This window comes from Tamandua tetradactyla, chromosome 3, assembly GCF_023851605.1.
Source record: "Tamandua tetradactyla isolate mTamTet1 chromosome 3, mTamTet1.pri, whole genome shotgun sequence".
NCBI lineage: Eukaryota > Metazoa > Chordata > Mammalia > Pilosa > Myrmecophagidae > Tamandua > Tamandua tetradactyla.
Genome location: NC_135329.1, coordinates 40785023 through 40802803, shown reverse-complemented (window position 1 = coordinate 40802803; position 17781 = coordinate 40785023). Strand labels below are relative to the sequence as shown.

The window sequence follows — 17781 nt, the reverse complement described above, 5'->3', positions numbered from 1 at the left end:
GATAGGCACAAAGGCCTAGGTAGGTATGATCAGGGAGAGACCTACACAACTTTATGATACAGTTTTGGTAAAATCACTGTGGCAGTTGTATGAGGATGACTTAGAGCAGGAAAAGACTGGACACAGGATAACCATTTCAGTGTGTCTGCAACAACCAAGAAGATTGCTGAGGACCTGCACTAAGGCTTAATTCACAGATATCATTGATAAAACCTGGAAATACATTGGCTATGGGGAGAGAGAGAGACCCAGAAACCTGAGCAAAATCCAGTGCTCCTAATGTAGACAATTAGTTCAAAGGGGATGCTGTTACACAAGGTAATTAAAAGAGAGAGCGATCTGGAATCTGTCCTGTCAACTACTTGTTGAAGAGTGCTTTGAAAAATATTCCTTTTTTTTCTTTCTTTGCTTTGTATCTGTGTTATGTCATACAATAAAAAAGTTAAAAAAAAAAAAAAAGAGAGAGAGAGAGAGTGATGTGCTGCAGTTGGAAAAACTGCAGTTCACACAATAAAATATGTCTCTGCTGATAATAGAACGTGGAGCTTTAGACAAAACTGGGGGTAAATAATATGGGAGTCATTGAAAAAGGTAGTAAATAAACATGTGGGAATGAAGACATGTCATAGAAGTTGGAGAAACAGAAGAAAATTATCAAATAATAAATACAGAAGGACAATTTTCAAGAAAGAAATGCCAGTCATCAAAGTCAAATGCCGAAAGACAGGCTCAGGCAGAAGTCTTGAACAAGGGACTTTGGATGAGGTAATTAGGAAGTGACCATCAGTCGAGTGATAGAGCAATGAGTTAAGAATACAGGAGGTGAGAAAGTGGAAACAATAAAGGCAGATTTAACTTTTGAGTTTGGTAATGCAAAAGGGAGAAGAGAAATTGAAAACTTGAGGGGAGACAGAGCATTTCCAGGCAAGACTTTTTACAGGATGAGTGGGTCTGGAACAAATTTTTAGGTCGAGGATGGAAAAAGCATAAAAAGACTGAAGTTCAAGGACAGAGAAGGGCTAACAGAATGAGTGGGTTCCTGGGAGAGAAAGGGATAGATGATGGCATCAGATATGGCACACAGACAAAGAAGGACAGTAAATCATAATAGTTTGCATGTAGGTAGGGACCATACACATTTAAATGCATTCAATTTTCAAAACAAATCATGAGGTAGGTCCTATTCTATCCCCGTTTTACAGATGAGCAAACTGAAGCACTGCAAGATCAAAGAAAGTGGTAATTGCTGAATACCATAGAGCTAGTAAGAGGTAGAGCTGGGGTTACAGACACACGCTGCCTGGCTTCGGAGTTTGTGTCCCCAACCACCTTGTTATACTGTTTCCTCCAAAGAGAGGGTCAGGAAGCCAGGAGGAGTGGCAGAGCACCTGAGGGCGGTTGACAGCATTCACGCCCGAGGCCCCTGTTGTTCCTCTTAAAAGAAGGCCAGATTTTCAGCTATGAGTAAAAGGGGATGAGTGTGGTGTGGGTGGGACGCTGAACAGTGATACAAATTGGAAACAGCTGCTGTGGGGAAAGGCAGACAGGGCCAACTAAGGATGAGTGAGTGGATTGCTAAACAGTTTTGAGGACCCAGCTGAGGTTGGAAATCGTAGACTTGTATCAGGGCCAGTCAGTGTGGTTATGCAGCTTTCTCCAGCAGTTTGTGGCAGCCTGAGAACAGGAGACGATGGCGGGACATGTTCAGCATTCAGCAAACTCCCAAGTGCCTAATCTGTAGCAAGTTCTATCGGTCCATGGTGGAAGTTTGTCAGAGGAGAGGGTTCAATTGAATGTTTAATGGTTAAAACATCGATGGTGCATACGTACGAAAGGAAAATCCAACAGAACAAAGAGTCTGGTGGTCTCTGAATTTTAGTGAGAGTAAAGACATGGGAGAGAGAAAAAGAATTAAAAGGTTGAGATCAAAAGAGAGTAGCATTGTAGGATAAAAATTTCAGAAGCAAAGCAATTCTGGAGAAGTACAAGTTTCAGAATGTGAATGAATTTGTGATTTACTGAAATAGGATGGAGATAAAGGTCTTTTTAAACAAATATTTTAGCAGCCTCAAAAACAAAGGACAGGAAAAGTCATGGATACAGATATTCAAATCACTCTAGCCAATGGCAAGAATTCAGGCAGAAAGGAAAGCAAGCTAGTAAGTAGGGAACAAATTCTAATGGAAGTGACCTCGACTAGAGATGTTGGAGAAGAGATAGAATGAGAAAGAAAGACCATAGCTCACTGGTCCAGGAGAATGCCAACATTTCTACTGGAAAACAGTCTTCACTTAAGAGAACTTATTTATACAGCGTTTAAAGCTTCATATAGTTTGCAAACATTGTGAGGTTGGGAAACATCTCATCCGCCTCTGAATCTCGTCAAACAGTGCCTTACATGTAAAAATATTCAATAATTTGTTTAGAGGTTCATTGATATTAGGGAAAAATGTCTTTCAGGGGGAAAAAAGAGATTTTAGATGTTTCTGTTTTGTAGACAAAATTTCAAAGTCCAATTTTTCATTTTGTGCTTCTACTCACGTTGCTGAAGGGTTTGTCATCTTCCTTTTTGAGTTGCTGTCCCTTGGCTTTTATTTCCAGTGCATCTTTTTGAAAATACATCCACTTCATAAGTTTTCATGTGCAATTTTTATACCTTAAAACTCAGAACATCCTGACATGCTGTCATGGTCAGGTTCATGTGTCAATTTAGCCAAGCGGTGGTACCAGTTTGTCTGGTTGGGCAAGTGCTGGCCTGTCTGTTGCGATGAGGACATTTCATAGAATTAAATCATGATCATGTCAGCTGCATCCACAGCTGATTCCATTTGTAATCAGCCCAGGGGAGTGTCTTCTGCAATGAGTGATGCTTAATCTAATCACTGGAAGCCTTTTAAGACAATGTGTGTAAAACTCTTACGTGCAACACCAGCTTGGTAAACTGGGGGTGGGGGAGGGAGGAATGGCTGGTAGTGAGCCACAGTGGAGGTGATTTGCACTTAAGATAGATTTATAACCCCTAGTGTCTCAATTCAATTTATTTCCTACAATTTACACTCAATAGTGTGTAGTAAGGGGAGAGATTTTTTTTAATATTGTATGTTCTCCATTATAAATGTAATGTTTATTAAAAAAATAGACATTTTTTTTTAATGCAGATGAGTAAAAGAACGAATAATCACCCATATTGCCACTCAAAGATACCCACCATGACCGTTTTTAGGCTCTTCTAAACCTTTTTATATACACGGGCTTTCTTTACAAATATATTGCGTCTCTGTTTCTATATAATTTAGTATCCTGCTTGTGTCTTAACTTAGCATCATCAAGTGAGTAGTTTTCCACGACACTAGGACCTTTATAAAAATTATGGTACGGCTGCACTCTGTCCTGTTGAACCATCACTGAATCATGTTCCTCTCACTGGATCTTTAGGGTTTTAAAAAATCATGCTTAGGGCAGGCAGGGGTAGCATCCTGGCCTGCCATGAGGAGACAGAGTTCGATTCCCCGCCCATGCATTCCAAAAAAAAAGAAAAGCAAAACAAGTTCAACAATGAGAGTGCAACGATGGGACATCCACATGGAAAAGAATGAAATGTGACCCCCTCCCCCATTGCACAGCATATAAAATAATAATGTAATAATCATGTTTAGCTGTTATAACTATCTCCCTGTAAAATATCCTTGGGCATGAAGCTTTATCCTCACATACTTTGCTTTCTTTTCCTTAGGCTTTATGTCCAGAAAGAGATCTGTCTGATCTTAAGCTTATGAACATATTTAACTTGTAGACAGATTCTGATAGAATTTTTTAAAAAAGGGGGGGGGGAAGCACGCTTATTAACTCGGGCTTTTGGTTCTTCTTACAGCTGTTTCATATACAAACTACAAAAAAACCCCCCCGCCGGTCCCTCCCCGCACCACCTCCAAGCCCCTCATCTCGGTGACGGCGCAGAGCAGCACGGAGTCCACGCAGGACGCCTACCACGACAGCCGCGCGCAGAGGGTGTCCGCGTGGCCGCAGGATGGCCGCGGCCTCTACAACTCCACGGACAGCCTGGACAGTAACAAGGCCATGAATCTGGCCCTAGAAAGCGCCGCTGCTCAGCGCCAGGCCTCTGAGGGCCAGGGCGGCTCGGCGCGCGCCGGCGACAAGGCGATTTTGGCGTCGAAAGCCGAGGAGTTCCTCAAGAGCCGCCGGGCGTCCATCGGCATTCAGGTAGCCCCCAGCGCCCCCGCGTGCGGCCACTTGCCCCGCGCGGTCCCGGAAAGGGCGTAGAGTGAGCCGCTGCCGCTTCGCCAGCTCCAGAACCCGAGCCCGCCACCCGGGGTCCTCGGCGTCCATGGCAGCCCTCCGCAGGGCCGTGGAACAGGAAAGAAAGCGCTTCAGTCCCTGTGGCTAGCCTGCAGGGGAAATAGCTGGGCAGAATGGATCCTAGGGCCAGGCAAACCCTCCACCCCTGTAGAACTACAGGAGATTCACTGCGGGGAGTGGGGTGGGAGGGAGGGCAGGGGGAGGTGTTCACCCTCCCCCAATCCCTTGCGTTTTCTGCGGCCAAATGGCTCTTTGGAGCGTGTGGAGATAAGAAGGGTGGGTTTTTTGGTTGAAGTCTGTATTTGCGAAACCTTTTCACTCTTGGCCTCCAAACCGTTAAGTGGGGGGGATAAAAGGCCAGTGGGAGGAAAAAAAGTAAGAAGAAAAACGGGGTCTCCTTTGCTCAAAAGTGAAGGATGCTCACAGTTTATTTAAATGAACTGTAGGGTACTCCTTAGATATCAGCTCTGGCCACAAATGCTGCGACCTGAACACTGATGCCAATTGCATCAGACAATGGAGGGTCGACCCCGCTATCAGTTTAGGCCTCCAAAATGTCCATCTTACCTAAGGCTTTGGTGGCATATTTCCTCTACCTTAGAAGAGACAGCATTAGTTATTTCTGTTCGCACCTCCATTTCATCGAGCAAGTCCATTCTGAGCGCATATGAGGTGTGAGGCATCGTGCTAGGAAAGAGGAGCGGTTATTTCAGGTCACTTCACTCTCCTTCAAATATATTCTAATCAAGGGACAGCACAAGAAGTGTTTCTTAAACCGACGGAGTTGTCTTTTAATTTACCTATGGTGACTCTTCCCTTGAAGATCTTATTGTAAAGGAAACAGGGTTGTTAAGAAAAGTCTTTGCTGACCCGGTTCACCTCTTCCTTCCTTTTACTCCTCCATTCAGCCTGTGTCCAGCCTCAAGTGTTTAAAATCAGGACGCTTAATTACCACTGTGCCTCGGCCAGGGAAGAGGTCAAGTGGAACTTTAAGTAAGAGAGTCCTGTCTGGCGCTTGGGCGCTGCTGTGAAGTGCTGCCGGGTTCTGGATGTAAAGTGGGGATGTGGAGAGAAGGATTGTTGGAGGCGCAGGGTGGGGAGACTGCCCGATTTGCTAGGTCCTCCACACCAGGTCTCCACAGTGTGGCTTCATTGTTTTGTTTAGGATTCTGACTTCCCAGAGCATCAGCCATACCCAAGGTCAGATGTAAGTACCACAATATACCCCAAAGCCAAGTTCGCATGAATTTTCTTTTATCTACCTTTTTTGGATTATTCATACAACTGCTCTTGTCACTTCTCACTGTCCTGATTCTATATGCCAGGCACTATGCTAGGTGCTTTCCTATTATTGCTTTGATCTCTTATAATCACCTGATGATGTATACTTAGTAGTCCTACTTAGATGATGAAAAGAGGGAGTTCAAAAAGTTAGGAAACTTGCCTGAGGCCAGGAGATTTGCTGAGGTTAGAGAGCTAGTAAGTGGGAAACCAGGGTTCCTACACTGATCGCTCTGCTTCCAGAGTAATGTTTATAATAGAAGACTTGGGAGTTCCCCAGAATTCACTAGGCCTATTGAAAATTCTTAAGGTGTTCATGTCACCTTCTGGTTTTTCCACCTGCCATGTTCCACACGCGTTCCCTAGGCTGCCCGCCGCAGAACTAAACCAGGAAATAAGAGTTAAAACATCTGAGCTCATAAAGGAACTTACTTTATGTGAAAGTATTGGGAACATACTTTCAGAAACCCGTGAAAGTATATTATCTCACTGGTAAATATTGCCATCAGTTCCTGCCTTCACTGCACACTCCCGCACCCCCTACCACCTTTTATTTAGCTCCTGCCCCATTCTTCTGCTACCCGGATGCCTTTACCATATTCCTCCCGCCTAGAATATACTTCCTCTCCATCCCCACCCCCTCCCCACTTCATCTAAAGTTCAGATCATGCATTCACCCCTCCTACAAGTCTTTTTGATGCCATCATTCAAACTGTAGTTGTTCTCTGAAAGCCGGGGCTATGCTTTATGCATCTTGATATCCCCACCACCTAGCACAGTGCCTGACACATAGTGAGTGCTCGATAAATGTGGGTGAGTGGGTGAGTAAATGGATGAGTGTTTGATTACAGACAAATGTGAATACAAGTATATAAGTGCCAAACTAATTCATGTCTTTAACAACAGTAAAAAAAAAAAATGGATAATATCGTGTGAGTTTTTATCCTAACAATTGTGGAAATGAAATTAATTGAAAAGAAAAAAATTATGTAGTTGTAGAAACTCAAAGTATCAGGATAAGGAAAATATCCAAGAAATTAAAGACAGATGATTTTAGGAAGCCAACCCAAAGATAAAGCAGCATAATGAAAAGACTATCCATAGATACTTCAAAGTCTTTAGAGGAATGACAAAAGACAACTTCAGTGTTGTTTTAAGGGACAAAGTGAAAAATATGTATTTCTTAAGCTTATGAACATTTTTCTGTGACCTTAGCTCTCCACCACATGCTTGTTTAATCCACATAATAACCCTATGTGCTGGTTGTTATTATGCCTAATTTATGGATGAGGAAACTGAGGCTCAGGGAAGACAAGTGACTTGCCTAAGGGTCCATAGATGTTAAAAAAATGGCAACGCCAAGATTCAAACCCAAGTGGGTCTGATTCCAAAGCCCAGATTCTGTTGCTTTCCAAAGAGGAGAAATAAAATGGTGGAATCATTTAGTTCTCTCAGTGAGCCAGACTTTATTCTCATTCCATGAACTTTTAAAGTTAAAAATTCGATCTGTTCACCTGTTTTGAAACATTGAATATGTTTTCCTCTGTCCTACAGCTTTTTAAAAAGAAGATTGCTGGCATTTTAGATTATCATCTAGCATTTAATAGAATTGACTTCTGCTTGACTGTTCACTGATTTCCCAGAATCACAGCTAACTAAGGAAACTAGGGTAGAGCTTTGTCTGAGTACAGACCATAGAGAATTTACATCTTACCAATATAGTTCTTACTACTGAACACAGTGCATGTTACTGAATGAACCTTCTGTGGAGCTTGCACCCTAAATGGATCATTAATCTGTGGGGTTTTCACTCCCTAAATTATAACATATGGCATTTTATGAACAGTTTCTTCAGGATTTGACTTATAAATGTGGGGCTTTGTCCAATGAGATAGCCCAGTGCCTGGGTCTAACCTCAACTCACACATTGTATTGGACCCCGTCCCTCCTCTCTGCCCATTTCAAACCAGAACCGAGCAGGTAGTTCTCTCTGTCCCTCGGGTCACAGGAGACCCAGTTAGTGTGACTAGCCCTGCAGAGCAGGGTACGTGCACAGTCCCTTCAGGGCTTCTAGTAAAGTGATACAGTGGAAGCCTTAGGACTCACAGACCAGTTCTGGGGTAAGGAGCCCAATACGACTTCCTGACTGGGTTTAGAATGCTTCTGACTTGGAATCATTAATCTGGCCTGCCTCACATTTCTTTATTTTGATTTTAGCATTTAACTATTTTCTTTGGGTTCATTTTCGTTTGCTTGTTTTTATCAATTTGTCATTTTTCTGCTTTTGCACAGTTTTACATTTTCCATTATGTGGGTATGTGTTAGTGAAACCTGTTGAAAATGTTTATGGGCCCTAATACTGCAGCTTTGTAAAAGAGAGGCCTGATTTCACAGTCAGGAAACCTTTGATTCCATCTGCCTCCTAGCCCCATCCCTAAAATGGGGACAATTGATGTCTATTATATCACCAGATGGTTGTGACAACAAAGGGGGACAACATATGAAAACCTTTGTTATTATTCATTTTATATGTCCTCCCTGACATAAAAAAAAAAAATAGGTTACCCTCTAATCCATGTATTCTTTCACTAGGCCTAAGTCATTTCCTCTTTCACCAGACCTTCCACCATTCTGCCCTTCAAAACTGCTCAGTCTGTAGCTTTAAGCATTTCATGGCAGCTGGAGTAACAAATCATATTTAACTCTTAGACATTTAATAGGTCTCAGAGGGAAATAAAACGACTTTGTATCAGAAGCAACATACCAACGTAGCTACGTAGAAGGTTTTGAATGCAGAGCATAAAATGAATTCGGTATAGAGAGCAAAGATTTCTTGTTGAGCTCTGCCAGAATATAACTTGTGAACAGCTCCCACCAACACCAGATTCTTTCTTTTAGGGTCTCTGTAGAAAGCTGGGGCTGAGTCTAAGGCTCTGTGGCCTTCTCTGTCATTCCAAACCTGGTCCCGCCACGAGAGGTGGAACCAGGGTGCACGAGAAGCTGCCCACCTTCTCAGCCGCCTGGCCTGTCAATATCACAGCACACCCCTGTGCACACGCACACATGCACACTCACTCATTCACACACCCACACACACCAGCCATACCAAACTCCTCTTTCCCCAAACAGATCATGATTCATCTTTTTTTTTCTTCTCAGAGCCTAGAATAAGTTATCTAGTAAATAGTGGATCATCTTCAAATGAAAATATGCTTATATTTTTCAAACTTGTAAAATCCATTTATGCTTCTAGCCAGAACTTCCTGTTGGAAAAAAGAATTCTTTCAGTTTCCTTTCTTGTGTGCTGTAGTTCCTTTTCTTTGTCCTAAATTTGTATTTTTTTAAAAATCTCATATAAAGCTTCTCTGACTCCCAGTTTTTCAGAATTGATAAATATTTAGCTCATCCTGGCCATATATGATTTTATTAGACTTTATCTTCCAACTTTCATGAACTCTGTTCTTCTTAGAAAGACTTCATATGACAATCACTGTAAAATTTATCTAATTTAAAACACATGTTAAATTTATCTAATTTAATATACATATTAGTCACCTGGTGATTCTAAAACCAGAGGTGGGAGGACATAGAATTAATATACTGGGACAGACTTACATAAATCAGGCTTTATTTTGTTGCCATTGTTTGATGTTACCCTCATTTTTTATCTGTGGAATCTAAAACTTAGCAAAATTTAAGAAACTTACCTAAGAATCATACTGCCTGCAAGTAGCAAAGTCTGACTGATTCCAGAAGGTAGCCTTTTCAAATTCACTGTAAAAGTAACATAATTATGTTAGAGAAAGTTTGTGGACTGGAGAAACGAGGAAAAAAATCCTCATCATATTTTTTTATTCTTTAATTTATTTTTATTCACTATATATACCTACAAACATGTGTATGTTTATATGTGTATATAAATTTTATTGTACATTCTATTTGTTAATCTACCTTCTTTAAATTAAATCATAAGCATTTTTACAATATGATCTTTCTAGCTACCATTTTAATAGCTGCATAACATTCTGTCATGAATAAACTTTAATTTGCTTTACATTACTCTTCTCCAACTTTGCTATTCCACTATTTTTTCCTGTTTTTCACCTTATAAATAATGCTACACACCCATTTATCAGAATTTATGATAATTCTTTAACTGGATTTCTGGAAGTGGAAAAAGTGAGGCAATATTATGAAACTCATTTTAATAAAAATTTGTGCTCCTCCTGTTGCATAATCTCTCTCTCTAAAAACAAAAATATGGATTGATTTCATCCATTTAATATACCTACCAAACTTGGAAATATCTCCTGAAATTTTAAAATCAAATACTTTTAACCCAGCAACCACATTTATAAGAATATATTCATAAAGGTTTGCACATACGTATACACATGCACAGAGATATCTACAGCAGCAGCATTTTTAATAGCAGAAAACTGGAAATAATAATCAAATTATCCATCCATTGAAGACTGATTAAATAAATTAAGTTATATTCATATAATGGGATATATACAGTTAAAAAGCAAAGTAGCTCCTTATGTAATGATATGTGATGACATTTTTAATATATTTCTATTATGATCCTTTTATTCAAAACAATAAAAATCCCCATGCCCTGCAAGGTAAAATTTAATAAAACCGTCACCCACTTAAAACCAGAAAGCAGTATTAACAGCAAGGTTAGGAATTTCACTCAAATTTTTCTTCCTCCATAATCAATTTTAAACTCTACCTGTCAAAAAATGCAACACAAATTAGGTGCAATTTTTATGTAGGTGTTCAGAAATATACCAAGAAATCAATAGGTGTATTGAATAATACCCCATGACTCAGTAACTAATCAGGAGCTCCAGAGTCTTCATTTGACCATCTTTAGTCTGGCTTTAAAAGACTAATGAAGAGCACATGCTTTGCAGTCAGAGAGGTCTGGGTTTGAATCCTAGCTCTGCAGAGAACAAGCTCTGTGCCCTTGGGCAAGTTACTTAACTTCTCTGATTCTTCACCCCTTAAAAGTGGCTCTAACAACAACAGAGTTGTTGTGAGGATTACATGAGATAATGACAGATAATGTATCTTAGCAGGGTACCTGGAGTGTGGTAAGCATAAAATAAATTTATCTATTGTTACTATTACTTCTATTAGCTACAAATTTGGATTCATCCTTGTTTTCATAGGCTTAGACTTTTGCCAATCACAAGTTAAAATTGAGCTTTTAAAGCACAGCTTTTCTCTTACATCTCATAAAAGTCAGTCATACTTATTTGTTTAATGGTTTGCCTTATTCAAGCAATCGTTACTATTTTTAAGGAAAGATGTGTTTTATAACTAGGTTATGGCATTTCATATTGATGTCAAAAATCCTTTTGCTACAATAGGTAATATTTTTGTGAAAAAAAGAAAACAGATGAGTGCCATGGAATAATTTTTATGATTTAACTAACCTTTGGTTTCACAGACTTTTTATTCTGAGACTTTTTGCTTTAATTTATTGTACTAGAATTCCCTCATGTGATAACTTTGCGCTTCTGATGATCACTAAAATGCTTCAGATTTTTGGAGAGCTATTCAGCAAATATAGCTACAATAAGGATTCTCTGTAGATACATGACTTCTGCTCTGATCTGACTCAGTACTTCAGCAAATGTGACAGCTATGTATTGATACAGATGGAGAGATTGTCTTAGTGTTTCTGAAAAAATGCTTAAATTCCTTTCTGTGTCTCTTTGTATGTTGACGCAGCCATCAATATAATTCTATTAAATTGCTTATTTGTTTCGTTAGCTATGTTTAGTTCATGCTATACTTACTTTCTTCACTGTAGGATGTGATAAGAGCTTGTAAGTCCTAAACTAATGCAGTCCAACCAAAGCCTATGTTTTGCCTGACCTGAACTAAGCAATTTTATTTGCATACATTTAAAAGGCAGCAGTGCCATGTTGAGTTCAAGTAGTTATGTAAAATTTGGTGAAGCACAGTTCCAACAAAATTATGCAATGTGAATGCATTTCCCTTTCTTTGTGATTTTACTGGGTCAAGTGCATCTCTGTATTAATTAAATGAATGCATAATTAATTACAGCAAGTGAACAAAAAACAAAAGAGAGTCCTTTATCCAAATTCCACATTTCAGTTCTAAAATAAAATGTTTTGTGTTGAATTAGGTGGAAACAGCTACAGATTCTGACACAGAGAGTCGAGGCCTGCGGGAATACCACTCTGTTGGCGTGCAAGTAGAAGATGAAAAGCGGTAACTCAGCCCTCCTTGAAAATATATATTTCCCAAGCAAAAGCTATTTGTTAAAAACCTGATTGCAAGCCTCTAGAGCATACCTGCCATCAGTGGCTCATGCCATTTGTGGAAACAGGGTCATATATTTATACTTTTCAATTTATATAGTTCAAGTATGAATTTACATTTACCTATGTCTTGTTTTCCCAAGAGGCAAGGAAATAATTCTTCTTAAAGTAATTTACCACTTCTGAAAGCAGAGTAGCTAACAGCCCTGAAAGTCAAACTCCTTTATCCAAAGGAAAAGAGTAGGCTAAGGGCAAAGCAAATGCATGTTTTCTCACCTGATAATGCTTAAAGTGAAAAAGAAAGACAGAAAGAGAGAGAGAAAATGAAAGAAGATGCACCTTAGTTATGCCACTGGATTGTTTTATTTGTAAAAGAACTATTTCAAATATAAAATATAAAGGGAAATCTATTACAGTAATGTTATTTCTGTAACAAGGGCAGGATAATTATTTTATTTTATATTTAAACATATATATATTATACATTCCATAAAAACAAATTTTAATGAGAACATTACCTCTTAAGCTTCCCTACGATGGCATTCCTCGTAGTGAGGGGCATTAGAACCCAGCCTGTAAAGAACTGCAAAGAACTTCAGACCCCAAGTTAATGGCTTCCACAAAATGTCCAAGTAGACCTTTTAGAAACTGGACATCTTTTGCACCTGGGAAACTGGGCTTACAGCCTTCCACCCCAATCAGTGGCTCATTGTCATGCCCTTTGCCTCCAACAAAGAAAATACGTAGGAAATTCATTAACCAACTGTATTCACACGTTTGCTGTCTGTGGATTCAGTCGGTAAGGAGCCAAAACTTATAGCTACAGTAAACTTTGGATGTCTCCTTGCATGCACGCAAAACACATGCACAGTGCATTCTTGTATGCAGACGCATAACACACACCCACATGCACAGAGTGAGTTCTCACCTAGCAATAGCCAGTCTCCAATTTTAGAAATATTTATGCATCATTATATAGTATATGTATGTATGTGTATATAAAATATATATGTATATACGTATGCATGTCTACATACATACATACAGTAGAATGGGAGTTTAGTAAACTTGTAGTATACTTCTGAAAGGAAGGGGACCATTGAAGATAGTGGTGTAATGAAATACATTAACATTCATATCGTTCTCAGTATCATCCAATACATTTCAATCTTAAGTGGGTATTATTTAAATATTAGGACCTAGGTAAATATTAAAAAGGTTAATAATTTGCAAAACCAAATGTTCTTTCATAGGTGAAACACCAAAAATATTAAAAGAATAAAAGCATCATTTTTTCCTCGGAATGTCAGTTGTGGTCCAGACTTGTTCTTTGGAGGTGTATTTAGGATTTTGTTGCACATCTGAGGTCATCTCAGCAAGCCTACCGTTTTGTCGTCTTTTCCCCTTTTCCTAGGCATGGGCGTTTTAAACGTTCTAATAGCGTAACTGCTGCCGTCCAAGCAGACTTGGAACTAGAGGGCTTCCCGGGACACATTACCATGGAGGACAAAGGTCTCCAGTTTGGTTCATCCTTTCAGAGACATTCAGAACCTAGCACTCCTACCCAGTATGGCGCGGTAAGAACTGTACGGACACAGGGACTCTTCAGTTATAGAGAAGACTATAGGACCCAAGTTGACACGTCAAACCTTCCCCCTCCTGACCCTTGGTTGGAGCCATCCATTGAGACAGTGGAAACTGGAAGAATGTCTCCCTGTCGCAGAGATGGGTCTTGGTTTTTGAAACTGCTACACACAGAGACAAAGAGGATGGAAGGCTGGTGTAAAGAGATGGAAAGAGAAGCAGAAGAAAATGATCTCTCAGAAGAAAGTAAGAACATAGATTTTCTCTATGGCTTTTTAGGCTGGCAATTCTTCAGTTAAGCAAATGAGGATATAATGGAGAAAACGTCCTTAGATATTTGAGCATATGAAAATAAATATGCTTTTTAATGTCCCAGTCAATTCTAAGATATAAATAAATGAATAGAAAAGCAATCACAAGAATATTGAAGGGGGTGTCTTTTTTAGATGAGTTGAATATGAATATGAGTAAATGGCGCTATCAGTCTTCTTGGTAGCGTAGTTTATCACATTTTCCACTTAACCAGTTTTCTTGAATTGTCAGTGACTTAACTTGGAGCATTGATTGTTTTCTAAAAGTTTTACTGTCTCATATTTTTAAGAAATTGCTTTAGCCTTATGCCAAAGAAAAGTTTATGACAAATGAAAGATTCAAAGAGTTAGCTACATGATGCTATGCGATCAGTTTTCTGATAATTAGGTTAAGCAGAAACATGAGATTGCCCTGAGTGTCATCAAAGCAGACCTGTTCTAAACACGTTATGGTTCAGAGAAGTCCCTGCTTCTCTGTGTAGAAAGGGACAGTTTCTCTTATTCTATAACCCCCTCCTGTTTACCCAAAGAAACCTAACATCAGGATTTTTCAGAAACAGCATCCTTTATAAATTGCTGTATGTGATTTCTAAGCATATATCAAGAGGACCAAAAATATAATTGTAAGATACATGGAACTCCACTTACCTTCATCAAAATTTCACAGAGATATTTCAGAATGTCTTGACTTGACAAATCATGGTCCTTTAAAGTTTCTTTTTCTTTTTCCATGAGTTCCTTTGTATATACATTAGATCACTCTATATGACGTTCAGAATAGCTTATGTCTTTGGGAATTTAGCCCTGACATTACATTTCTAGATGACTGCTGCAATTGAGAATATCAATAATCCTAAAAATGGAACTATAATGATGGGATTACAGACTATAATTTACAAAGCACAATAGCTTCAGAGGTTGAGAAACCCAAGAAAATAATTTGTATGTTGATTTGTAGTTGTTAAAACTTATGTTGTAAACCTATGAAGAAAAGGAAATATTGCCTTAAAATGACTAATTCTATTCTTAAGCATTTTTCTCTTAATCATCAAATTTCACACACTCTTCCATGCATTGATATTAGATACTTAGTGTTTTGGAGAATGTGTTGCCATGGTAAAGCATTTGAACGTGCTCTCTCGTGGCTCTGCTGTGCCTGCATTTCTGCTTGTGGCTGATGAATGCCAATGTAACCGTATTCAAATTCTTCACGTAATATTTGCTCAAATTTATCATCAATGTAGGATATATTTAATGGAGTGATTGCTCATAATTCTCATATTTAAAAATCCCTAATTTTTTACAGCATTTTTCTGCTTGTCAGCATATGTTTCAACCAGGCAAAATCATTTTAATTGTAATATGGATTTATAATCTTTATCACAGAGATAACACAAAGAAAAACTAAATTGCCTCAGTTTATGCCAATCGGAGTTTAAATTGTCAGCTCCGATTCCGTGCATGTTAACCAATGTGACTTCAGGCGGGGTGTCATTACTTAGGACTTTGAATTTGTCATAAGATCTGAATGTCAATCGGTCAGGTTATATTTTCTATTAGTCATTCCTCAAGAAAACATCTTTGAAGATGAGAAGAGAGAGAGAAGATTCAGAAAGAGGTCATATTTGTCAAGTCTTAGCTCCCTAATTTTATTCTATCTTATTTGAATTTAGACAAATTCAGACACATTCAAAAAGTTCTGATCTCCCTTTACAAGTGTAGGAAAATAAGACATTGGTCATTGCTTTCATAGAGCAATACTTGCCTTATTGTGGTTTTCCGTATTTAATGTATGCTTTGTTGTTGTTCATTTTGTTTTAACTTTTTCTTTTGAAATAATTTAAAATTTGCAGGTTAGTTGCAAAAATAATACAAATCCTTTACAGAGAACTCCCACATACTTCCATACCTTGAGATACCCACATTCACCAATTTTAACGTTTTGTCGCTTTCGCCATATTATTCTACTTCTATCTATCTATCTGTCTTCTAAACACTTGAGAGCAGGTTTTACATATCGTACTTGAACACATATTTCTATGTACATTTCCTGTGAGCAAGGATATTTTGCTTATATAATCACCTTCAATGCAGTTATCAAGTTCAAGAAATTACATGTCATGCATATAAAGCTTACATTCTATATTCGAAGGTTTCTTGTTGTCTCGTAAAAGCTCTTTTCTCATCCATTCCTAGATTCCATCCACTGTCGTGCATTGCATTTCAATGTCATTAGTTCCTTAGTTTCTCTCTTTTTTTTTTAAATTGTGGAAACATATATACAACTTAAACTTTCCCATCCCAAACCCTTCAGGCATACCATTCAGAGACATTAATCACCTTCAGAATGTTGCTGTGCCCTCCCCAACATCCATTACTGAACTTTTCCTTCTTCTCCAAACAAAAACGCTGCACTGTTTGCATTAATTCCCACTGCCCCTGCCCCCACCCCTTGTAGCCTGTATTCCCCTCTCTGTCTCTGTGAGTTTGCATATTCTCTGATAATTTCATTGTAGTTGCCACGGGTCTTAAATTTAAGACCTTAATCCATAACGAGCTTGTTTGCCTTGGAGCCAATTTAACAACTTCAGTAGCATACATAAACTGTATTCCTAATCCCCTCTGCCCCCTACCTTGAAGTAGTTCTTGTCACAAGTTGCATTTTTCTACATTATGGAACTAAAACCATTGATTTATCATTAAATTTTAGGCATTTGCCTTTTAGATCCTATAGGAAGTGGGAAGTGGATTTACAGATAAAAAATAAAATAGTACTGGTATTTATATTTATCCATGTTGTTATCTTTGCCAGAGATTTTGATTTCTTCATGTAGCTTCAGTCAATTGTCAAGTGTGCTTTCCTGTCAACCTGAGGAATTCCCTGTAGCAATTCTTGACAGGCCAGTCTAGTGGTGACACACCCCCTTGGCTTTTGTTTATCTGGGCATGTTTTAATTTTTGCCTCATTTTTTTCTTCTTATACGCCCCCCTACCCCAATTATCTACCTGTACTGTGATCATGGTACTAGTGATATATATCCCTGTTAAATAAAATCTATAGCATGCAATAGGTATTTTTCCATATTTCACTCTTTTATTAACTTTTTGTACAAGTGTTATACCTTTGAAGTAGTTCACACAAGAACTTACTTATATTTGTAGTGCAAATCAGTGAGATACATGACTTTAAACAACCGCTTTCAATCTTATTCACTTTCAATACTGCACTATCTCTTTTAATCCCACTGATGTACTGCCAGCACCTCTATTCATTCCAATACATTTAAGATCAATCTCGTTAACAAGTCTGCATGTATTAACTAACTTCTCCTCCTTCTCTAGCTTCTGACTATCTCTAGATATACTGAATATCTCTGTATTCTACTGTTTAAGAGTCTGAATTTATATTTCCTAGAGTTCATAGTATTGGAGTCATATAATATTTGTGTTCAGCTTATTTCACTCAGCATTATGTCCTCCAGGTTCATCCATGTTGTCATATGCTTCAGGACCTGATTTCTTCTTGTTGTTGCATAATATTCCGTCATATGTATATATCACAGTTTGTTTTTCCAATCTTCAGCTGATGGGCATTAGGATCGTTTCCGTCTTTTGAGAACTGTGAATAATGTCGCTATGAGCGTCATTTGCATATGTCTGTTTGAGTCACTACTTTCAGATCTTCTGTGTCTATACTGAGTAGTGGAATTGTTGGGTCGTAGGGTAATTCAGCATTTAGTTTTCTGAGGAACCTCTAAACTGTCTACCACAGTGGCTGTATCATTATATCCCCACCAGCAGTGGATAAGTGTTCCAATTTCTCATCATCCTCTCCAACATTTGTAGTTTCCTGTTTAGTGGTAGCCGTTCTTATGGGTATAATGATATCTCATTGTGGTTTTTATTTGCATTTCCCAAATGAAGGTGAACATCTTTTCATATGCTTTTTAGCCATTTGTATTTCCTCTTCAGAAAAAATGTCTATT

General features: G+C 38.6%; 1 protein-coding gene across 1 annotated transcript in view; it reads left to right on the top strand.

Moving 5' to 3' along the window:
* DLGAP2 (DLG associated protein 2) overlaps positions 1-17781 on the top strand; it is a 1049558-nt gene that overhangs the window by 1010783 nt on the left and 20994 nt on the right. The window contains exons 10-13 of the mRNA XM_077153013.1: positions 3872-4221; positions 5483-5524; positions 11765-11850; positions 13315-13730. Of these exons, the coding sequence (XP_077009128.1) occupies positions 3872-4221; positions 5483-5524; positions 11765-11850; positions 13315-13730 (894 nt within the window). The remainder of the gene's footprint in view (positions 1-3871; positions 4222-5482; positions 5525-11764; positions 11851-13314; positions 13731-17781) is intronic.